This window comes from Ambystoma mexicanum, chromosome 9, assembly GCF_040938575.1.
Source record: "Ambystoma mexicanum isolate Mex_15411 chromosome 9, UKY_AmexF1_1, whole genome shotgun sequence".
NCBI lineage: Eukaryota > Metazoa > Chordata > Amphibia > Caudata > Ambystomatidae > Ambystoma > Ambystoma mexicanum.
This window is the reverse complement of record NC_090931.1, coordinates 1,116,406,800-1,116,431,665: the sequence shown is the minus strand read 5'-3', so window position 1 is coordinate 1,116,431,665 and position 24,866 is coordinate 1,116,406,800. Positions and strand designations below refer to the sequence as shown.

The 24,866-nt window shown below is 44.9% G+C and overlaps 1 protein-coding gene across 30 annotated transcripts in view; it reads right to left on the bottom strand.

Annotated features, from left to right (window-relative positions):
* Positions 1-24,866, bottom strand: part of NEB (nebulin) — a 359,744-nt gene that overhangs the window by 120,150 nt on the left and 214,728 nt on the right. For all 30 annotated transcript variants that reach the window (XM_069616457.1, XM_069616464.1, XM_069616462.1 and 27 more), the window contains 16 exons: positions 24,367-24,678; positions 23,771-23,875; positions 23,178-23,282; positions 21,824-21,928; positions 21,200-21,307; positions 20,996-21,109; positions 18,176-18,373; positions 16,447-16,551; positions 15,428-15,532; positions 15,223-15,327; positions 13,600-13,707; positions 13,351-13,464; positions 12,956-13,153; positions 11,302-11,406; positions 10,688-10,792; positions 1,117-1,224 (listed from right to left, as the gene is read on the bottom strand). In XM_069616457.1, coding sequence (XP_069472558.1) covers positions 1,117-1,224; positions 10,688-10,792; positions 11,302-11,406; positions 12,956-13,153; positions 13,351-13,464; positions 13,600-13,707; positions 15,223-15,327; positions 15,428-15,532; positions 16,447-16,551; positions 18,176-18,373; positions 20,996-21,109; positions 21,200-21,307; positions 21,824-21,928; positions 23,178-23,282; positions 23,771-23,875; positions 24,367-24,678 — 2,100 coding nt within the window. The remainder of the gene's footprint in view (positions 1-1,116; positions 1,225-10,687; positions 10,793-11,301; positions 11,407-12,955; positions 13,154-13,350; positions 13,465-13,599; positions 13,708-15,222; positions 15,328-15,427; positions 15,533-16,446; positions 16,552-18,175; positions 18,374-20,995; positions 21,110-21,199; positions 21,308-21,823; positions 21,929-23,177; positions 23,283-23,770; positions 23,876-24,366; positions 24,679-24,866) is intronic.

The window sequence follows — 24,866 nt, the reverse complement described above, 5'->3', positions numbered from 1 at the left end:
TCAGTGCAGAGCGGGTGCAGGAAAGTGGGCAGCATGAGCCCGCAGCAGAGCGGGTTCGGAGATGGAGGAAGGAGGAAGCTTGTCCTCTGGACTCTGTAAGGTATGCTGAAGGGAGTTGCCGCTAAGCCTTGCATCCCCAATGCAGATTCAGGGGAGGGGCCTCCAGGAACCCAGACACGAAGATGCAGAGGTCAAAGTGGGCGGGAACTAAAGGGTACGACCAGGAGAGTTGCTAGGTCTGGAAAAGACCCGGGGCTAAGCTGATGTTGGAACTGTTGGGACTGGGGGCTAGCTAGTCTTTTGGCTGTAGCTCCTGAGATTCTATCCGGGGCTACAACCAAAAGATCAGGGGCTATAGCCCCCCCTAGCCACCCCCTAGGTAGTTTATGCGACCCACACAGCCGTCCAGGACGGGCAACCTTTTTAAATAATACTTTTTTATTTCATCCCTATCAGTGACTCGAACCAGTGCCCTGCTGATATCAAGCCAGTGCAACATTGCACTGCGCTATCTCTCGGGAGCTGGAAGATGATTATTTATTTCAATAGACTGCTTGGCACACAAACCCCATTCCCAAGCAGCCAAAACAGCCATCTTGATCGCGATCTGCATATGGATGCTTTAGGCTTAGACTCATTGCAGGCGATGGGAGGGGGTGTCTGTGGCTGGCCATGTTCTTTAAGAGGTGCAAAAGGTGGGTGGTGAAGGGGAGGCTGTGGGAAGGTGCATGCTGAGTGGGACACTAATGGTGATAATTGAAATCCTTCAGTCTTACTAGTACTGTTGTAAAAGACAATGTTGCCGGGTGGAGTGGAGGAAGGGAAGGACCCAAATATGGGGTTTGATTGGGGCAGAGGGGGTGACGGTGAGAATGGGAGGACTGGGCAGAAAATGGGGCGGGGCAGAGGGAACAAAGTTCCACTAATCTATTTTTACACTTCGACCACTGCATAGATGCGAGATGTAATCTCTATTCCCCATCGGGGCGACAGGTGGTGGGGTCGGGTGTGTGAGGGAAAACGCAGGCTGAGTCATAGCCAAACATAGAGCCGGAATGATACCCAGCTAGGGGCAGCTAGAGCGGGAATTCCACGTGATACGCTCCTTGTACTCACATCACTCTGTATCTTGTTTGCATGGCTGGCTCTTTCCAAATCCACGGTGACAGTCGTTGAAGCCACCTTCCCTTTGACATTGTGTTCATAATCCGCGTGGTAGACAACCTATGGAAATAAATAAAGAGAATCTCTTAGCAGACCAGCAGGCCAGCAGGCCAGCGTTCATGCGCAGTAAATGATGTGTTACTCATATAGCACTGATAGGGGCCTAAGCACTTTACATTGAACATCTATACATACAATACCACCCAAACTGAGTAGGTACTCATTCATCGACCTAGAAAGGGTGAGCTGGTCTTTCCAGGATTCGAAACTGTGACCTGCAGATCACACACAGATCGCAGCAGCGAGTGCTCCACCCGCTGAGCTATTTTACCGGCTAAGGTGGGTCTAACACACAAAGGTGTGTATTTATCAGGACAAACATGTTGCAAATGAACAACCTCTGTGCCACCCCCCACAACACGCATCCCATATGTCAATTCACCACGGCATGCTCTGTTCAATCCCCATCTAAATGCCTGCCTGTGTATGGTACAATTGCAGAAGTGTCTTCTGATGGACAATCGTTACCTGGGTGGAGACTCGTAAAAGTGTCTTTCTATGATATGCTACTTTCTGGAATTCATGGGGTATCTCTATGCCAGGGCAAGGGCACCTACATCCAGCTCCAATGCAGTCTGCTGGGGGTGTGGCAGCCGCCCACACTGCACGAAGGGGGTGAGCGCACTAGTTGGGGGAGAGCACATCTCCTAAATTAAAACAGCAAGCCGGTGCCTGCTTCCATAGATGCACCACTTCTCTTTCCTCCTATAATGCACCAGGTCTCCTTCCTCCTATAATGCACCACTCCTCTTTCCTCCTATCTTCCCATGTTTCTACCTGATCCATTAGGGGGTTGTGTCTTGTGCACGGAAGTATCTCGTATGTATTTGCAGCTTGTGGCGTTAGTGTGTGCAGTGCATTCGTTTTCTGGTCCATTGTTTCCTTACTCCATTCTGTGGAAGTGGCCACAGCCCATATGATAGCAATGGCTGGTAAGAGGATGAGTCTATCCGGCTGAATCGCCCTCATGGGTGCTGCGGGGCGGTCTCGGGTCAGCTGCGCTTGCATGCCACTAGGACACACTACTCCTAGGACTGTCACTGGGGAGGTGGAGACGGGCCTGGGGATCCACAGGCATCCAGAAGTTTGCGGTCTTGCTTCGGCCAATGCATGCAACCTTTGCTCTACTATGCCGCAAGCTGCACTCTCTCTGACCTCCACTAGTCATGCCCATGGATTATGAATTCTCCATTATAAATCTGGAGTTGTGCTTAAGCGGGGTGTGATACAGTTGTCTCTGGTGATATGGCATGCAATCACACTCCAGGGCACGCCTCCATGAAGCACTATCAGTCTGCAGTAGCTCATTGTATAACGGGTCCTTATATGGCCAACGTGCTAGAAATATATATCCTTTTTAATTATTTTATTGGTTAAACAAATTAACCTTTAAAAAAAATAACTTTAAAAAAAATAATAATACAAAGTATTAATTCATCAGACATAAAAGAAAAACCTGTAAAAAAAGGAATACTTTTTTGAACCATTAAAATATCTTCAAGACAAAGAAGAAAACAATAAATAAAAAGCAAGTAATTTAAAAGTACTATTTCAGCATCTATTTTACATTTATAGCACCGCCAAGGCCAAGAGAGTCCAGAACTGCCACCACCGCATTAACGGCAGAGGTAGCATTACCAGACAAGCAGCAATGCGAGATTAGTTCAATTCTCTCACACCTCATCCTATTGAATTTGTGCAAGTATTTATTTAATCCGCATTTGTAACAGGGCTGGCCATTCCAGAAGCATATGTCGTGTTGTTTCCCTAACCATACAATTCTTGCAAAACCTGCAAAATGACTCAGCTTCCGTAGAGACCCATATCTCAGAAGCGTCTCTCTAGTCCTTATTAGACTTAACCGGAATCTCAGAGAAGATGAGTGTGCCGCCCAACTGGCATACATTGACAGATGGGGGGCCAAACAGCCCTGCTTTTTATGGTCAGAAATAAGATGACTTACGACAGGGTGCGCATGACATTTCGCTACTGTGCGCGCCCAATCAGCCTTCAATAGCAATATGTTCACCCTGTCTGGGTTTTCAATTGGGTCTTTCTCTGAACAGCCAACTACCAGCAGTGACAAGTGGGCACGCTCTTTTAATACGGCCAAGGCAACTGGCCTCCTCCCAAACAATGCCTCACCAAACAACTCCCAGAGTCAATCCGGAGTTGGGACAAGCGTCTTCCTAAAAAATGACGTACATTGCCACAGTGCTCGGGACTTAAGGGAGACAAGTCCTAGTTTGTGTCTAATACTTGAATGGGGACAGACGAAGGAAGGCGCAACACTCTTCGCCAAATAAGGGCTTCCAAAGTCAGCAGATATTCAACTAAAGCAGGATTGTAAATCTCAATCCCACATAGTAATTTTGGGATATTCTTACCTTTGTAATATTTCATACCAGGTAAAAGAGAAAACTTGCCGAATTCGGTATCCACTTGTTGCAGCTGAGTTGTGAGTTTTACCGCTTTGGAGTGTAGCCATGCGCGAATAGGAGTGAGTCATGGTTTAGCTGAAATGTGGAAACCCAAATAGATAAAAGAATGGAACCTCTCCACTGGTATGTTTTGCGTGTGCCATTTTTAAGGTGCAGACCTGCGCGTATTAGAGCTTTCCATTACTTTGGTCTTAGCAGGATTGACCCTCAGGGCATTCTCACAGCCAAATGTACTAAAAGCATTCAAAATCTGCTGTAGGCCGACAGGAGTAGTGTCAAAGATGAGAAGGTCATCGGCGTACCCTGTCCACACCACCTTATTTTGTGTGATCTAAAGCGATGCCAGCGCAGCTGCTTGTCAGAGGGGGCCTATGTCTGCAATGTACAGGTTGTAAAGGCAGCGGGCCAGGAGGCACCCCTCTCTTACTCCTCTAACCGTTCTTGTTGGGCGGGATAAGTTGCCATGATGATTAAGGCAAACCTTTATAGATGATTCTTTGTGAAGCCCAATAAGTAGTCTAGGGAGTCCCGAAGGGATTCCCCATCTTTTTAACTTTCCCCAAAGGTGAGCTCGGTCCACTGCATCAAAAGTTGCAACCAGATCTATTGTGGCCGTGTAGACCGCTCAGGAGCCCCTTGCCCATGCCATACTCTGTATGCATTTAACCAGCACACCGATTAAAAGTGTCTCGATCCCCTTCCTGAAGCCTGTCTGCCATCTTGCCAGAAGATGGTTGCTGTTAGCCCATGCTTCCAGATGCTCCAACACTAGGGTGGAGAAGATTTTAGAGTCAGATCCGAATCTATGTGATCACTGCGCCGCCCGTAACTCCGCCGATTAAAAATTTCTACGCCAATTACGGTGCGACGCAGTGATCAAATAGATCCCTTTACACACCTCCCCATCCCTGCATAGCCCTACCCGACTCCCCCACCCCGCTTACCTTCACAGCGGGACACTTCTGTGTGCGCCGCCGACTCCCCGCTTCCCTTTGATGTTGGTTCCTCCCACGTGCGTGGGTCGGAGCTGGTAGGAGGAAATTGCAGGGTTCGAGCAATGTCCGTAAATAGATGTTGTAGTATTTCAGCCCACAAAGGAGGGCTAGTTTTAAAAAGGCGATTTGAGAGATCATTGGGACCTGGCGCATTAGAGTTACTACATCTAGCTATTACACCTGTCAGGCAGATTAAGCTCCGAAAGGTCCAACAAAAGTCCTGCATCCTCAACAAAAGCACCACTCCTGCTGATATCAAGGCTAGACGTGGGAGAAGCATAAAAAGTTCAAAGGGCTCGACCCACTTGGCTTCCCCAACAGCGTTGACCAAACTTCCAACCAGCCCATTTCCTCTAGATTTAATAAGTGACCAAAAGGTGCCAGAGTCCTTGCAGATCAACACTGACAACATGGACTCAGCGTCTCTCTGGAGGCGGGTCACCTTCGTAGAGCACAACCAATTCTTGTGGCCCTGTTGAATCTGTCTAATAATTTTGTGCTTTAGGACGGGCATCAGAAGGGCGTCATTATGAATGTGTCTTAGGGATTTGCTGACACCCCTTCTTCTTATGACCAGTTCAGCACCATATACATGAAGATGGGAGTGCCTTTGCAACCTGTTTCCCCCATTCCCTTGAGATGACGCGCCTGTTATACTAGAAATGAAGGGCTCAAAGTTGTCAACTGAGAGGGCTGCCTCCCTATCATGCATTGATATATCCACCAGCCTTCCAAAAATCCTTGTTGGCTCTATTATGTAGGGATGGAGTCCAGTGCAGTCTGTTCCGCCTACAGGTTGGATGTAACATTACGTCTGCCTGGACCCAATTGCTCAGAGGAGGGGTCTAGGAAGAATTTGACATGTTGAAGAAGAGTCACAAGACCCCCATATGGTCGCCCGTTTGTACCCTTCTGTGCAGCTTAATGGGATACCATATAGCCGTCAAACGCCAGAGCCGTTTTTAGCCATGTTTTTGACAATGAATCATTGTGTGCTGGCTCAGTCGAGACGCCAGCTCCTGGTTTTTATAAAGATGGGCATAGCCCCTGGTGTTAAAACAGGCAACTGCGAACAATTTTGCATGTTGCTTTTTTGGCTTGCAAAATGGCTAAATACACATAGTTGGCTGGGCACGAGATGGTAGTCTAGCTCAGATGTGACGGCAAAAGCCAAGATAATAGCACCTCTCTCATGGGGACTTGTTTGTCCCTGCACATGCCTCCATATTGGAAACATGCACAAAGGGATTGCCCGAGAGCCTGGAGGTTTGCATGTGCAATGCCCCCTTCTGAATGTGCATGCAAAGGCTAACTCTGCACTCACACATTGAATACCACAGAAAGGGACGGTCGGCGGGCTGCTGGTTGCCACTACTTTTCAAATTGTTGAAATGTGCTCGGTCCACACAAATGAATGCTTTTTCGAGTCCGAGTGTAACCTCTAGGAAATAGGGAGGCATCCATTTCTTGCTTTCCTTTGTTCTGTCTCCATTATTCCCAATTCACATCTAATTAACCCTTTCATAGGCAGGCGTATATGAGGCTGCCGGGTTGAGTTTGATGGGATGCATTGACGAATGGGCTGCTGTGTTGTTTTTCTGCATCCTAAATAAATGACTGCTCTACTGTATGTTATTCAAAGCTTATTAAGCATATTTGACTATATTTTTCAATGTGCGCGTCTCGTGCCCCCACTGTATATCAGGCTAATGCAGATTATTATGGCACGTGCAGATCTTTCCCTTCAGCTCCACTTTTATGTAACCTATGCAGCCCAGGAAATCGTCAGGAACAAGACAGAGCGGTGCTCCAACAAGACAAGTCTTGTCTGAGCGCTGCTCAGTCCCCAGAGCCAGGGCCTTACCCACCACACTCACAGATCTGCTCTGAAGCCACGTTATCACACGGACATGCAACCCGCACTTTAAAGTGCAGGTGGCGCTGCCAAGTCTTCTGAAAGCGGTACGAGCAGGCGGCGCTGCCAGAACAGGATCCTCCCTGGAAGCCGAGTTATCACATGCACAAGCAACCCACGTTTCAACAAGCTTAGACTCTGCACGGGAAACTGAATACAGCAACAGCCAAAACCTCACATACTTGTTGCAGCTGTCCAAACTGGCATGCATGTCCTGCAATGTACAGGCATTTTTTCTAAGGGAGCGTAGTGAGACCAATCAAAACTGCAGAGACCAACTTACAGTATTCGCTCAAAAGGGTTTCTTACTGAATCACTATAAGACATGTTTCAAATTTAAAATTATGGATATTCTTATGTTCCCAAAATGCTCTTTGCTTTTATGCAATTCACCAGGATTGGGTTCTATGAAGATGATAGGAGTCCCCCAGTAAATTATTTCCATTTCTAGCACTGGACTCACGGATGCAGGGAAGAGAATGGTCTGAGGGACGTGTTCCCCAGGAGAAGCCACTAGCCAGCTTCTTGTATTCATTGTAAATCCCCGTTACCTGTAAGCTTTACCACCCGAGTGTGGCTATTTGTATGAGTGAACTGCTGGAAAAGCACTGGAGGGTGCTTGAAAACGCTGAGCTCCCAACGCATTTTCGAACCTAGCTGCCATTCTGAACATGTCTGGTAGCATAAAAGACTTACTCAAATTCAAGTAAACAATGAGCTGCTCTCCCTTGACGTGAATCCTAGCCTCTACTCACTGCGTTTCGCTGGATACGCTGGTTTTTAGTCAAACAATTACTTTACTGATCATTACCTTTTTTATCGAAGCAATTATATGTGTATCTTTCTTTTACATTGGTATGTTAATGACAATTTCATTGCAACTACCATATGTGTGCATGCAATTTACCCTGTTTTCATGGTTACATTCCCTGTGTTAGTGGTCCCCAGCCTGGTCATAGAGAGCCCCACTTACACCAGGTCTTCTTGATAACCACTGACTAAGTAAATGGCTCCCACTTAGATGTACTCTATTCACATATGTTCTGTGTGGATATCCAGAAAACGTGGAGTGGATTTGTCTCCTGTGGGTTCCACTTTGAGATCCCGGTGCTATTTATTGATTTGTTGGGGAAAGTTCTAGCAAGTCACAATGATACACTGCCATCAATGCGCAATCAACTCATGCAGACATTTTGCTCGTTCATAATGCAGCTGCAGTGTTTGTGTGTGTGTGTGTGTGAGAGAGAGAGAGGTCTGCAAAGTGGGAATATTTACGTCCTGGCCTCAATGTTCAGGCCCATCAAAGGATGCAGTCTGCAAAATGCATCCCGCTGAGACCACTAGGATCCTTTGAAGATGACCTGACTAGTATCTTAACCAACAACACTAAAGACCATGCTCAAATTCTACTAGTGGGAGACTTTAACTTGGGTTTCAATGACTGTAATGACAAACACGCCCTATCTGTTGCTACACTTTTGAATGACTACGCCTTAACTCAAAAAGTCTTCTCCCCCACTCATGTCAAAGGCAGGACCTTAGACTGGGTTGCTGATCGGAATTGTAACATTAGCATCACCAACATTCTGCCACAATCCTGGACCGACCACTACTTAATTGTTTTCAATGCCTCACTTGACCTTATCCGACCCAAACCTATACTCATGGCCCCGCCTCTCTCCACCAGAAGTAAAAAAGATATCACAGCAGAACAACTCATACCACACCTTCTCCCCACCCTCGACAACCTAGACAATACTACAGACCCTACTTTGCTTGTGGAAGTTTACAACAGCACGATGATTAAGGCACTTGATTTGATTGCTCCCACCAAAATTCGCAAAAGTAAACAACTCTGTCATTTGAACAACTGGTTCACACCACAGCTGAAAGACCTCAGAATTCAAAAAAGAAAGTTACAATCAATTTGGTAACACTCACCCACGGTGGAGAACAAAATCAAATGAGCCACATTTGCCAAACAGTATAAAAAGGAAATTATAAGTACCAAAAGGAATACCTTTAACAACAGAATATCTAAGGCTAAATCAGATACCAAGGAACTATTCTCTATCCTCCGGGAAATGGAATCACCCATACCCCCGACTGATAACATCCCTAAAAATAAACTCTGGTGCACTAATATACAAAATGCCCTGGCGGGCAAAATTTGTCTGCTCCAAACCAAAATTGCAAATAAAAAAGCCTCCCTGCTCCTGCAAACTGAATCCATACCTCAATCAGAGCCCCTTCTAAACCAGCCTAACACTCCTCACCCATTCAGTTTCAGACAAATATCCATATTAGAGACAGAAAAAAATCATACTATCTCTAAAACCATCCAACTGCAAAGGAGATAACTGCCCTGCCCAAATCATAAAAGATGCAGCTAGAAGATGCAGCTAGAGATCTAGCCCCCTTCATCTCTAAACTCATTAATGCATCCTTTAAGTCCAACCTAGTGCCTAATAACCTAAAACAATCCTGGGTGCTCCCCCTGCTAAAAATACAAACACTTGACCCTGCTATACCGACAAACTATAGACCTATCACCACCGTCCCATTCTTGCTTAAAATCATCGACAGAGTAGCGTATCTGCAAATTCAGGATTACTTAGAAGCTAACAATTTACTAGGCTCATGGCAATCAGGCTTCCGTCCCCTTCATGGTACCGAAACAGCCTTGATTGACCTCAAGACCCAAATTGACAAGTTGAAGGACAATGGCAAATCAGCTATGCTACTCCTCCTTGACCTTTCGGGGCCTTCGACCTGGTAGATCACGCAGTTTTATGCAATCACCTCAGCTCTGCCGCTCATTTTTCAAGTGATGCCATAACCTGGGTACAATCCTTCCTGGCAAACCGGACAATGAGAGTATTCTCCCCCCTAGCAGCTGCTGATCCCACACAAGTTTCATGCGGTGTCCCTCAAGGATCATGTGTATCTCCAACTATGTATAACATCTTCACTAAGCCTTTGTTCGACAAGTTGGACTGACTGGGTGTCATCTAGACTAATTACGCAGATGACACGCAGATCCTTATCCCCCTTTCGGGCAACTTCTTGGCAGACACAGCCTTAGTGAATAAGATATATCTCCTCATTTAGGCATGGATGGGATCTCACGGCCTCTGCCTGAACGATGATAAAACTGAGTTACTGATCCTCGGCTCAGAGTTGGCCATCAAAAAATTGGACCCTAATTATGCTTCATTTAACATAGACAATAATGTCATCAAAGTGATGCCTGAAGTCAAAACTCTCGGGGTCTATCTTGACTCAGCGCTCACCTTCAAGAAACAAACCAACTCACTAGCATCCTCCACTGCATACACCTGCAAACTGATCCGAGCATGTAGACCATTCCTAACGGAAACTAGTTGCATTACTCTAGCGAACGCATTTATCATATCCAAGTTGGATTACTGTAATGCCCTATATGCTGGATCTAACAAATACATCCATGACAAACTCCAAACTCTCCAAAATAACGCTATTAGAGTAGCCTTAAACATTCCTAATAGAGCTCATATCTCCACTGCTAGGAAAATATCCATTGGCTAAAAATCAAAGACAGGATTGCGCTTAAAACCTTATCCCTTACTTCTAAATGCCTCAACAACATAGCGCCCCCCTACCTGGTAAACAGAGTCAACAAGAGAATATCAAACCGGCCCACCAGAATGACGAATGCCTACACATTAGTGGTGCCCAGATATAAAAAGAGTACTGCGGGCGGCTCCAGCTTCCCAGTCATAGCTGCTCAAACCTGGAACAGACTCCCTCTTGATCTCAGAATGGACCAACCCTACACTAGCTTCAGGCGGAAAGTCCTCACCTGGATTCGCTCCATCGACACGTAGCCTGACCACCTCACCGCCACTTATTCTAAAGACTTCGGATGAGTATAACTAGATTAGTGGACTCTAGGCAACCTGCTCTATCTGTATTTCTGTACTGCCTGTATATGCGTTCATCTTATCTGCATAACCGTTTTGTCTTGTAACCAAGTTCTCAAGTATTCTTGTGCTGCCTGCGCCCAGCTACCCTTCCGGGTTTGGTTGTTTGCGCTATACCAAATAAACAAACAAACAAACAAACAAACTTACATCACTCTGCTGCTTCCCACTCGTGACTGCCTGCACGTAGACTGGCGTATCCATCACCGCAGTGAAATTCTGCTTCATCGCCTGGGCTTTGGCTTTGTATTTGTGCTGCAGAAAGAAACAATCCCTCAGATTAAGACATGCACGATGACTGTTTTTCAGGTACACACTGTGAATGATGAGGAGTCTATTATCTCAAATTCCACGATGCGGCACATATGAAAAGCTGGATTGTAAACTGGCTGCGACATCAAATTCATTCCTTCAACTTGACAACTTTCCCAGAACATTGAGTGAGCGCAATGGCCCAGCTTTTACATTTTTGTTCTGTTTGTGAATCTGACATACAGTGTAAATGGAAAGATTCACGACTGCATGTATATTTTATACTTGGAGAAAATACAATGGGATCCAAAACCTGCATATACTTGCACTTGAATTACTTTGAAAAGGGGGTATATTTGTGTTAGCCGGAAGATCTCTTCCCCTTGCAAAGTAATTTTACTCAAATGTGTACCCTCTGTGACAATGCCCTGGTGAATGATGACATCCTGTAGAAATAGAGCAACTGGCCAAAAACCAAAACCGTGACATCACACTGGGAATTTGAGACTTACATCATCGCGCAGGTCATAGGCGTGCTTAGAATGCAGAATTTCAGGGGTGTCCCAGACGAAGCAACCAATTCCTTTCAGCCAGCGCAGGTCATCCTTGTACATAATCTAAAAAGTGTAGAAAAGTGGAAGGTAGCGTAAGTGATATCCAGTGTAACACGCAAGAACACACCCTTCCGTATAAAAGCAGCTGTATATGTATGTCTTTTCGGGCATGTTTACTACTTGCATATCATGAACAGCCAATGACATACATGAGTACTTTCGATTTAAAAGAACGGCAAAATATATTTCACATTCATGAACTATGTCCTGGCTAATCTCGGTCCTAGATCTCCGTTCTGCAGCGATAGCGTTGCCGCCTGCCTTTAGGAGGATGCATCGCACTGCAGTGGTCTTTGCTAAAATGGCTGCTTCCAGTTTGTCACATACTTCATTCCACTCAAATGTACATGGTCACTTTCAAACTGTGTGCCACATCCCCGCAGAGGACCTCGTTATTACTTTGGGGTGCGATTATAGAGTGCCACAAATTTGAGCAAATTCTTTAACCACATGTTTTCGTATATCTCTTTATAAGATTCTGGAGTAAAATCTGGAAGAATTCAATTAGTCAATTTGTCACTTCATAGCACAGAATGTATAATTAGGGTCAGCATTTGCTGTACTAGACCACTAGGGTCTTGGACCTGACCAATGGCTGTCATATATGGGAAGCTGTGATAATCAAACATTTACATGCTGGTACTCTTTAAAATAATTTAAAAACTGTGATGTTGACTTGACATGCAACTAAGAATCACTTTTAGCCTAATTTTCTGCCTTGATCTCGAAATTCCCCAAAACACGTAATTGTATTGTTATAAATGTTGTGTCATGACTCAATATGTGTGTTCTATACTCAGGTAAACCCACAAAGCCTCTCTCTAACTGGGGGATGGAATTTAGGCTTAGGGGAATAACATGTACATTTCTTCGTACTTCCGAGTATGCAGAGAATCAGCAGTCTAATAGCTACAAAGGGGCGAATTGGAATGCCATGGTCAATGTTTAGTAAACTGTCCAGTAACTCGGACATCAAACCTGCAAGTAAGATTTTGAAGTTGAGGAAATACCCCTTAATTACCAACGTTCAGCTTAGATATTTTCCCCTAGACCTCTGTTATGTGGCTTGTTAAAGGGCACCTTCTACTGTCGACGTAAAAACAGTTTTACCCAATACCACATACGTAGTCTTTGTTAACTTACATTGGTGTCATCTGGAAACAGAGGTTCTTTATTCAAGAACGATTGAAAGATTTAAATATAAATTGCTGCTAAAATAAATATCGTAGATTTTCATCAATAACGACATTTCTGGATTTTTACTGAGCTCATTTTTACCAGAATCTCAATAGTTGCTTTGTGATAGTGTAAGTCAGGTCACATGCTCATAACTAGGAAACCAGCTTGAAACCTACGAGGTGTATACCGATGAGTTTCAAGGAGGTGTTTAGACAATATGCTTTCAAACTCTGCATTGTATAGTGCTCTGAAGCGGCTTGACATGCACTGTAGCACAGAATAACACCTTGATGAAAACACTACATATTAAGGCTGTAATTTGGTGACTGTCCTTTCAAAGTCTGCCTCCAGTAGATGGCGTGTACAGACTTACATCACTGAGCTGCTCGTTGACCTTGCGAGCGTGGATGTTGATCTGAAGATCGGGCAGGCAAGTCCATTCATGGAGATACTTGCGATAGTCAACCTCGCTGACTTTATTCTGAGTCTCCTTCGCTGTGACAATCTCCAACATGTCCGGCACAATATGAATTTTGGCTTTGTTCTTCTCATAGACATCCTTGTACAGCCGCTGTGGGATTACAAAAGGCACATGGTATTGAAGGATAACATCAAAGTGGGTAGAAGCAGTGTTGTACTCGTCTCCCGGATGGTAGACATGTTCGCTAGTTACCAAATACATGGGTGGTAGTTCACATTTCTCTTTAGAAATCTCTGCCTCATGGAGACTAAATTACGGCTTCAAAAATCAACGATAAACCTACTTACATCAAGGGGCAGTTTTCCAACTCGGAGACATCTTGCTGTGTTGGGATCATCCTGCACACCTCTGGGGATGGTGTAAAGCGCTTTAAACTTCTCGTATTCCTCACGGTACTTCAGCTGCAGGGAGATTGAAACAAAGTCAAAAGGTCTATATGGCTCATCGGGTGCACACAAGCATTTACACATCTGATTTAATAAATTAAAATCAAGTAACATGCCTCTCTTTACAGTCAATATAAGAGGATTACTCACAGAACTTGGCAGGTGCTTGTGCTGTTTCATGAGAGCTAACGAGAAGGAATCCGATGGCAGTGAGTAGCTAGTCGCCTTCACCTTATCCCAGGCCCCTTTGTATATATTCTGAGGGACAAAAACACACACTTTTGTTGTTTACGTTTTGTAATGTAGAAATGACCATACATCAGACATCATCGTTCTCTTTGTTTTATCCTTTCAGGCACAGAATATCCCAGCAGTAAGTCCACAACATCTCCTTTTGGTGAAGGCTGTAAGCACTGCTGTCAATTTATAGGCAGAATAGATCTACGTGATTTTATCGATTTCTTTTTGCCAAACATGATTTAATTGGATTTCTTTTGTTATAAATTCAATTCACTGCAAATATATGCGGGGGAGACACCCTGCAACCCCTCCTCATGTCTTCACACATTTATTAGTACTGTACCCCCCCTCCCCAAACACATATATATGCCGTTAAATTCGATGGAACACATTTTCGATCAAATCGAATTCGGCAAAAAGCTGACTTATTATTGACTGGGCTCGCAGTCATTATCACTGGTTAATTGCCTAGCGCAACCTATGTGTAATAGTCAAGAACGGCAAGAATCCCAAGCTACAAAGGCTGCTCTCCTGGTCTTTAGCTGTATCTTGTCACTTTGTTGTCAGCAGAATTGTGAGCAGCATGCCTGAATGCATGGAAACTGAGGCTGAGTCCTGGTGGCCTGCCACTTATTAGTGGAGGCAGCCTATGCTGTCATGGTTTGGAGGCGGCGGCCCTGTGGAGAAGAGTCTTCGAATTAGAGCTCTTTATTAATAGTCTCAGAATTGTAAGTGGTGATTTTTTTTTTATGTAGAATGGTTTTGAAGCAGCTGATATTGAATTTTGGGGAAAAGTTTAAATCTTTTACAAATAATGCACATACATTTAATGGTGAGAAGATGTCTGTTAGTAATTAAGGGTGTTACAAGAGAGTTTCCCATCTCCCGGCGAGTAAATAGTAGCAAGCAGCGCCCGTGCTTCCCCAGGATAGGCGCGGCAGGGGTGGAGCCAGAGGGGGAGGGGTGGCTGCCCGCTGACTCCCTCTTGGTGCCCAGTGCACCGCCAGCCTCCCGCTGGCATCCTATTAGCCACCCCCCACCCCCGGAACCCTCCGCTGATGAGTAGGTGTGGGGTAGGGTTCCGATCAGGAGCAGGTCTGGCGCTGTTTCTTTGCAGGCATGCTGCTGAGGAAGGCAAGTCCTTTTGTGGGGGAAAAGACAGTGTTCCCAGGTAACGTGTGCTGAGTAGATGATTGCAGCAGGTGACATTTTACAAAAAAAGTCACATTTGAAATGATTATGCAAAGTCTGTAGGTGTGCCCGCATTATGAATCGGATGTAAACGTGCGGCATTACTACAGCATTCCCATTATCTAATGTTGCTCTTTCCATGAGCTCTGTAGGCGAGCTCCTATGGGTTCACTCACGCGCCCTAGGTGTGAATAGACATGTTTCCACATGTTGCATTGTCTGCACTCTCAACGTGCCAACCAGCTGCATCACAGCAGTATAAAAGTCCACTTATTCATTCATACATGGTCTTCTCTTTACCACATATCAGAGGGCAAGAACAGTGTTTTAAAAAGCACTTACGCTGCTGAAAAGGCTTTTCAGGCCCTGAGTCCGGTTGTAGTCCACGGTTTCCAGAACTGGAATGTACTTATCCTTGGTTTTGTTGTAGCTCTCCTTATATTTCCGCTGCAGAAAAAAGCAGATCCGTATGTTAACTCCCTTCCCATAACATGTATGATAGCTGCTAAAATGCATGCATAGGCGCAGTACAAGGTCTTCTACTTACTTCGCTGGCGTTAATGCCACTCTGGACAGCAGTCACGTACACGGGTGTGTCCGTGACAACACTGAAGTTTTTGAAATTTTCTTTGCCAGAAACGGTGTATTTGTTCTGTTGTGGCAAACAAAAAAGAAGTTACAATTATTTCAGCAAAGGCAACACGATGCTCTCATTTCTGACCTGAGCGTTATTTGTTATTAGCACATGGAGATCGTTATTAACCTCCTCGCAACCAATCCGAATGTTCAGCTTGCAGTCAATAACTCCTGATATTGACTGCATTCTGAGCATTCTGATTTCAAATGCACACAGGGACACCACAATGCAATTTCAAGGCAAGGTTTCTATCAACAAAACAGTTCCTTTTTGAGGGGACATTATTTTTGTGGCATTATCGTATTTAACACACAAGAGAGAAAGCTAAAACATGGGAATATGCTTTCTTATAAACTGTTTTCTTTTACATGACGTCTACAACATGCTATTTAAACAATACCAAAACACTACATTTAATTTACTAACTCAGTTTGTCTATTTACTAAAATTACTACTAAAGTAACGGTTTTACTTCACCACCCAAACCCCAAAACATGGATTGCTACTACCGCCATGTCCTTATAGCCTATAACTTGGTGGTGGATCATTGTCATGCGATAATGACCCCTCTCTCGGTCCATAAGGCAATATTATTGTGCAAAACAATGTGATTTTCATCATAAAGTCACCACAGAGAGGCAAGCATAATGTAAAGGAACTGCAACAAAATATGGCTGTCAAGATGTATTTGGATGACTAATGGCTGATATAGACTGCTATTCTATTTTCTTTATACCCTCCCCTCTGGCATCTCCCTGGTACTCCCGCTGGACCACACTTTGGGTACATGAATGCCATGCATCGCTCCTTGCTCAAGTAGCTACAAATAAGAAAATACAGCATAAAACCCCCAAAAGAGGGCCAAGGGTAGGCTACTTTATTGATTCCCCTGCAAGCCCATTCAGCAGCCGCTGAAGCTGTTCACCCACCTGACTCTGCAGGTCGTACGACTGCTTAGCGTGTATGATTTCCGGGGTGTCCCACACATAGCATCCAATGCCCTTCAGCCAGGTCAGATCCTCCTTGTACAAAACCTGAAATGACACGAAGAAACGAACACACCACGTTAACATTTCATTGAACATTAGAGCCATGGACAGTAGAGGGTGACTACAGGGCAGCCATGTTGTAATGTGGGTTTACTAATACACTGCCACAGGGTGAAGGCTGTATACAAACGCAAAGTGTTTTTAAAAGGGGGTATCCCATTGAAAAACGCTTTGAGATTCAGGCTAAATGCTTCTTCACGCTGGAGGTCTTTACAATCACAGTATGGACTGGCAAGTGGGAGAATTGCAAAGGAGCTATTCGTTTGGAGTAGAGGACCTGCTACTGATTTTGGACCCTCGGGCAAAGTTACATACCATTAACTATCTGAAAGACCCACCACCCTTGGACAGTATGTATTGCATTCAAAAGTCCAATCCTGAGCAAATGTGTCACATTGCATTACTGATCAGAGTCCTTTCCTCAAGTGAATGACGCTTGCGAATGGCAGTGCTGATCCAACATGTCATGATCATGAAATTCTTTATTGCCCACCGTCAATGTCGTGGAAGTTAGTCTCAGTGGAAATGTTGCCTTTTGGTAAAGGTGAGATCCATCTGGTTCTGGGTGCCTTTCGCCAATCTCAACCAGAAGCATCGAGTGACATCCTTCTGTCCAAAGGAGGAGAGAGGTGCGTGTGCCAAGCACTTTATTCTTAACCTTATTGTGTAAAAACCAGGCACTTTCTCGACCACACAACCATACTTGCCTGATCCAGAGCGCTCCTGAAATAGTATTCAGGGGTACGGCTCTTCGTGCAATGACGATGGGCGGACCACTAACCCAGTCACAGCCTAGTTCCATTCCCTAGTTATGTGTCAGGGGCATGGTGCCAGCGTGGGCCGGTTGGCTACGAGTGAAATGGCACCACGTCTTGCTATCATTGAAATAATAACGGGATGCTTGCTGTGATCATGTGCCACACTTCAGAAGAGATGAACAACAAAACAGCATCAAGCTGGACTCCGAACGGCTCCAACCAAGGTGAGGGGTGCCATACTTGTGGAAGGAGTAATGTAGAACGTTTTGGAGGGCCCCAGAGGAGAAGTGTATTTTTTAAGGGGGTTCCAGGCAAGGTACAATATAGTGGACTTTTAAAGCCATAATTCTCATACAATGGAATTGGCAATGCCATCAAAAACTGGGGGGGAAACAAATGCCACAAATAAATGGATGAGAACACAAAGAAATGTGTAAGGAGGGCATAGGGAAACTTTACGACATAGCAAATACCCACAGGGGGGGGGGAAACGTAGTGCAGCTGCACACCCTGTGGTGCGCTGGTTTTGCTGAGGAAAGTGCAAAGTAGACCGCCCCGTTGGCTGTTTGCTGGAAGAGCTCCTATTCAAATCTTCAGCATCGCAGCACGGCAGGTGCTGTGGATCAGTAGAAAGTGTGGATTGTAAGAGCATTGCATGGTCTAAATGACGGACGTGACTGAGCACTTTGTGATATCCAAGGAATTGTGACAACACAAGGAGTGGAACACGAAAGGTCACTGCACGAGCCCATGACCCAGGGGCGTGACAACACAGAGAAAGTAGCAGCATTTACCAACACTCATGTGAAAGGTGTTGGCTCTTACACACAGGCTAAATGCAAAGCACGTACATCGCTCAGGATCTCGCCGGCTTTCCTGGCATGAACAATGTCATGTTTGTCGGGAAGACACGTCCATTCGTGGAGGTAACGACGGTATTCGATCTCGCTAAGAATTTGCTGGCATTTCTTGGCCAAAACGTTGTTCAACATGTCATTTGGAATTGTGATCTTGGCTTTGTTGTCCTCGTAGTTCTTTTTGTAGCCCAACTGGAAAAAAAAAGAAAAATAAAACAGGTGGGTTGTTAGTGTACGGGTTAGTGTGTCACATGATTACATTATTACTTTTGTGATCCGGATTTGCTCTGTAATTCTTGGAACCAGAGTTGCACATCACCTTGATTACATTAGTGTGTTGCCTTTGGATCTGCGGTCAGCGTAATAGATTGAAGCAAATCATTATTTACCTATGTAGTTGCATAGAGGTGGTCATAAGGTGTAGCACTATTTTCATACAGTCCAGGGACTGCAAAATGAATATCCATTTTTTACAGAAGGTACCCGTGGCACAGGCACAAGCGTTTTTCGAAATATGACTGAATGTTATTTCGGGGCACTCGATCGCAGGTTGAATTTATTTATTTATTTATCTATTGTTGACTTTGTTGTGTAGATTAATATTTGCTGTCACATTGACAGGCATCAGCACTGCTTAATATCAGATTGAGACTCTTATTTTTTTATGTATGGATAGTACACCAAGAACATCTGCAGCCTCTGCAGCTACAGTGCATGGATTTGTATTTTACTCACTGGCTGATTTGATGACATTACTTTGCTTGCATTGAGGGAAGAACCACTTGTTTCAATCGTTAGATTTAATTGAGCTACTGAAGGTGTTTAACGTATTTTGGGGGTTGTTTTTTTTTAATTTATAGTGGATGTATGAAGCGCCTCCTATGAAATCAAAGATGGAACCCTTAGAGGTGTCTGATGTGTCTACCCCGAGATCAGTGAGGGAGCTCTTGGAGGGGTCCCTTTGGGAAACAGTAAGGACAATCTTAGGGATGTGTATTGTGAAACCTGGAAGTCAATAATGCAGACATTGAAAGGGTTTCTAGTTGTCCCTTGTGGGAGTGATGATGTTATGTAATGTTTGGGATTTACATGGTGCAAACCTAGTTCGAAAGCATCAGACAGAACACTGTAGAGAAGGTGGCACAGAGGCATAACAACCTAGCTTGTTGGGTGGAGAGGGGGTGTTAATAGCGCAAGGTCGCCCAAGTCCATTATGAGGATATGTGAGTGGTCACCTTGGAGGCAAGGGGCAGTGTATGCATTCGGTGTCCACGGAGAGACTTGCAATGGAGCTGTATGCCGTGTGTGGAGATTCCCTGGAGATTAGTGATAGAGATTGCTCACAAATGACGAGTGCTACCATGGGATCAGTACCAATGGTTTCGGAGGTGTCTGATGTATCGTTTGATGGATCGGAAGAGCGGGTTGGTGCAGGCTTGAGAGCTGTTGTATGGGTGTCTTTGACGGAGCAGTGTGTGCCGTGACCCTGAGGAGATCGGTGGTTGTGTGTTGTACCCCGGGAATACGTGACTGGGCCTTTGGAAGTGTGTACTGTATCCCTTTCTGAGGATCAGCTGTTGGTGGAGTTGGGGTAGCCGCTAGCAGACGTGTGAAATGGTTATTGAAGGATGATTGATGGAGCTGCTGATTGGGTGTAATGTGTCGATTGAGCTGCTTTAATCCTGCAGCTGTGTTCCCTTCATGTCTCTATCTATTTGCAATCCCACCAAATGCACACTGTCTGGATCCACAGACTGCACCACATAAAAAGAGGCAACAGGATGTCCAGGAGAAACTTTAGGATGTTTATTTTACTTTAATCCAAAACTCTGGTGGACACGTCATCTGTTGAATTTCGCTGGTTTAGCTTTGCCCACCTCTACCTAAGACCAGCCGCTCCTGCTTTCAACATGTGGTATTTGAAAACAGTTTGCCAGATCGAGGTGCATGAAATGGCTGTGGAAAGAAAGACACAGCTGCGAAGGAACCTTGCAGCTGCTTGATGTCACAGAGTAGTGTTTGACACAGACATCTTTTTTCTTGAGTCTACTTTCTCGTATTGTATTGAAATCCAACACAGCTGCTTCTGTAAGCGGAAGAGGGAACTCTATGGATGCTGGCATGACAGTCTCTTTGAATCACTTCTCTGTGCCTGCGACAATGCCTCATGACAGCCTTGAGACTCTTGGAGCTACCAAAAGCAGTTCTGTGAACAGTAAAGCGGCACCCCAGTTTAAGGTAATTGCAAGCCTGTCCACGCACCCACAAAAGGGTATCTTGGTGCTGCAGAGCAGCAGAAGCAGGTAACAACCAAAGTGGTTTAGATAAAAAATAAGAGTCATGATCAGAGTGCGCGCGTTTTAGCTTCACGTGTAACTCCTTTGTGTCATGTTCACAGATTCTGCTGCTTTCTCTATGATATCATATTTTATTTCTCTAGTTCTCTGCAGGGAAGCATGGATGATATTGAGATGGGGATGCGGTCTGAAATAAGCCACCAGGACTCATGGAGGGCTGTTTCCTGATTATCGCTGATTATCGCTCGAGCACCTTCACCTCATACCATCCACTAAGGTTCAGACCCATCCATCGCATCGCTCCCACAACCACTAACTCTGAGCTCAAAGAATGAGAGCGTGAGAGATGCAGACGCAGTGTGGTTCCCATGCAGCGGGGTGCAGTGAAAGTGCTGTTTAAGTGAGGAGCAGCGTAGGTCTACTGGTGTGCAGTGTGAGTGGAGCGACACAGTGGATCACACTGTGACGTCGCAAAGGCAGTACGCGGATAAAGGCATAACGAGGGGCATATTCTTACCGCGCTGCGCATTTTCTGGAACGCTAGTGACCGGACGACGGATGGGAAATCGCTGATGTGCTTTCCCGCGAGGTAGTGGCCCTTCAGCTTCTCGTGGAGTTCCTTGTATTTCAGCTGTAAGAAAGAAAGGAGAGCATCACTGCAGCTGCTGAGTTGGCAAGACCCAGAGGGGGCAAATGCAGCCTGGAAACAGGCGCCCCTTACCTCACTGGAGACGTGGTTGGCATGCTTGGCTCCAACAAGGGGTATGTAATCTGGAGGCAAGGTGTAGCCCACGGCCTTGCTGCTGTTCCAGGAGCTCTTGTACAGTTTCTAGAAAGAAAAAAAAACAGGCATTGTTTATTTGAAACGGTTTTCGAATATTAATATCATCCAAGCTCTTTCCATTTAATCAGATCACTACCATGCTGTAGGGGTCTCAAGTTATACTTTCAAAAAACGGAAACCTTCTTTTGGTAGAAACTGAAAAGATGGCGGATAATATGCATTGCATTTCCTTAAACCTTCTGGCTTGAGAGCGCAGTGAAGCTTATAATGATACATTTGCAGAAGCGATTAGAGTGCATAAACTGGTTTCTAAACCCATTGCTCTGAATGCGCCGCCTGGGTTGCATTGAGCTTCTATTCAGGAAGGAGCCCAGCTTGAATTGGAGGCTGTGATCAGTCAAGCCGAGTGTCTGACAGTGGCACACAGGAAGTTACTAGAAACGTCACTTCCGCAACGTCAGCACCAATACCAGCTGCAGATAAATAACGAAAACCACAGTGGCAACTATACGTGCTTTGTAAAGGGGTCGCTTGTAACATGCCCAGTCACTTGAATCTCACCTGGCTAGCCAGCTTGGACATCTCTTTGGAATGGGTGATGACTGGAGTATCAGGAGAACCAATGTAATGGCCTTTCTCCAAGTTGAACGTTTCTTTGTATCTCAACTGAAAAGCAACAACAAAAAGAAATGATTGAAATTGTATTCACTCACAACCCTTTCTGAAGCTCCTCATCAGCTTCTTTCTGCGTAAAACGTCCAAAACAGAGGGGTCTGTGTCATCATGGTGGGTTGGAGCCGGTCACAAGTTGTCTTCGCTTCTATTGACAGGGCTACATAGACTTCAAATGGGAAGCAAAAACACTCTCCTCCCCTTAGCTCCCAACTAGCCCGCCACTAATCCTTCACCCGACAGGTGAGTCTAACTTAAACAACATACAGAGCTCAGAAGACAAGGCAAGTCTTTTTTTCCACTGTGCCCTTTTCTGCTGTGGCATCACACCAAAGTGACAACAAGACTGAAGCTCCCAAGAGTGGCAGTGCCAGGATGTAGGTCCCGGTTCCTTCAGAGTCTGGGATGTGTAGTCTTTTCTTTCCCTTTTACAATTTAGCAAAACTACGAGTCCCAGATTTCAAAGCAACCAAAAAAACTGGACTGGGTGGTATTCTCATGCATGGCCACAGGAGACGTGAGAGCTTTGTTAGAGCCACCACTTGAATCAGACCAATCAACAGCTGCTATCAGTCTGAATTGTCTGCAGGTATGAGGGGAGATGTCCCTTCCACCGTCCCTTTGCACTCTTCATTGGCTGAAAGTACCCCATTGAATCAAGTTCCAGTCACTCTCTCCAGTGTTTTATCAAACTGCACTGTGCTCCCTATGAAACAATGCGAACTCTGCCACCAGTCTGTCTGTTTAGGTCTAGCGATATTTTTACTGAGCCAGCTACCACTGCAGGGCTCTCCCAGAGCCGAGACCTGTCACATGAGCAAAATCGGCTCTCGTCTGGTGCTTCGAGACCAGAGTCTCTGGTGGAAAAAGGGAATAGGGAAAAGGCCCAAATAGGTTGGTCAAACCGAGCGTCCAAAAATTGCTGTCAGCGGTTGGGCTTTCTGCCTGCAAGTTTCTCCCCTATAGAATTCAAGGCCTCCTTAATTATGGGGTTGAATGGATCATGCTATCTTTTGTAAAAACATTTAAGGGAGCAAGTGGGTAGAGCTAAACGTGATTTTCTATGTAGTTTAGGACGAACCCAGGTAACCGGCCTGGGGTTGAGCCTGGCTCTGGTATTTAATCAGTCAAGCACCGTGGTAGAGTGATTGGGTACCATGAGGCGTGCCAGGGATACGTCAGCACTTGATAAATGCATCAACATAACAATACGAAGACAAAACATTGAATCAATTCTTCTTACATCGCTCTGGTTGATATTGTTCATGCTTGCAAGCACAATCTCTGGAGTGTCGACCACATGAGTGAAATTCGCAAAGTTATCGTGGGCGTCTTTCTTGTAGGCTCTCTGAAATACGAAAGCACATGGTGTTAAAATTCCTTGCTCGACTTCAAGAGAGGGTGATGATTTAATCACATTCTGTCGCTATGTTGAGTTCGCCAGTACCACCATGACGATTTTGACAACAAAAAAGCTAACAATGTTATAAATAGAAAAGAAAGAATAAAGATAAATACATTTGAAGGGAAAAATGATTGGGAGGGTAAAGTAAGGGTTTGGGAAAGAGGAAACATTCACACCAGAAATTAAAAGAAGAATGGCTGAGGTTAGGCTTCAAGGAGAGAAAGAAAGCAAGAAGATACAATACACGAGGGAAGAAAAGTAGAAGACGGAAAGGGGTAGAGGAAGGGAGGTTGAGGATTAACCCTATTATTGATATTGAAAAGAAGAAAAGCAATTGTCAATGAATATTTGTTATGCAGACAATTGTTTATGAATTGTGTCATAAATGTATACTCATCATTAGAAGGTATAACCACTTTAACCACACGCACCACATTCACCAGCTCCTGTGCTTTCCGGACTTTCTGGTGTTCCACCGAGTCCAGCGGGATCCATCCACAGCCACGAATCCATTCCAAGTCTGATTTGTAGATGCTCTGAAATGTGCAGGTAGATAGATTAGGTGCAATGTCTGAAAGCACGGTCAACACAGAGGGATCACCTTGGCAGATATGGCTGACAATCCTCTTCTGACAACACATTTTGTGCATGTGTACACACAGACTGGGCATGCGCAAAGCCAGGGTACTTTATTTCTCAGCTAGTGGTACCATCATGATGTCATTTCGCGTTCCTATTATTTCTAAACAGCACTACTTTATCTTCTTGCATTCAGAGCACAAAACACATAGGCAAGCATCTATGGACCATAACCTAGTAATCCATTGAAAAATTGGTGAAAAGTATGTATTGATGTCTTCACTGAAGTGCTCGACCATTGGTGCAATCTGTATCAGTTGGGTATCCCCTAAGATTCTCACAGTTATCCTTTGTGTGCTTTTGCAGAGCATTCATTAAACATATTATGTTTTTTTTTACATTTGCAAGAGTGAGTGGCGTGTAATGTGGCTCCTGGTTAAGGACTTACGTCGCTTTGCAATTCGTAGGCTTTTTTGGCTTGGATGCAGTCGTTCTGGTCAGGGTGGCACGTCCACTGGTGCAGGTAATGACGATAGTCAATGCCGCTGGCCAATGCCTGTCCCTGCTTGGCTGTCACAAGGGACACCATGTTTTCGGGGATGTTGATCTTGCTCTTACTCTTCTGGTATACTTTTTGGTATTCACGGTCATTTTGGATCAGGCCGCAGTGCTTAAACCAAACCAGCTTGGGGTCGTCCTTCAGGCTTGGCACTCCAACGTAGTGACCCCTTTGCTTGATGTATTCAGATTTGTATTTAAGCTGAGGGTGGAAAGGAGATCATGTGTTATTTAATACACATATTTGGATGGAAAGGAGATCATATGTTATTTAATACACATATTTTATCGAGGAGCTAATTTAGTACTTTTTTCCCATATAATCTCTTTATAGGTTTTCCCAAAAAGTATAACAATAGTGAAGCATTACCAGCAGCCTGTTGATGCAGG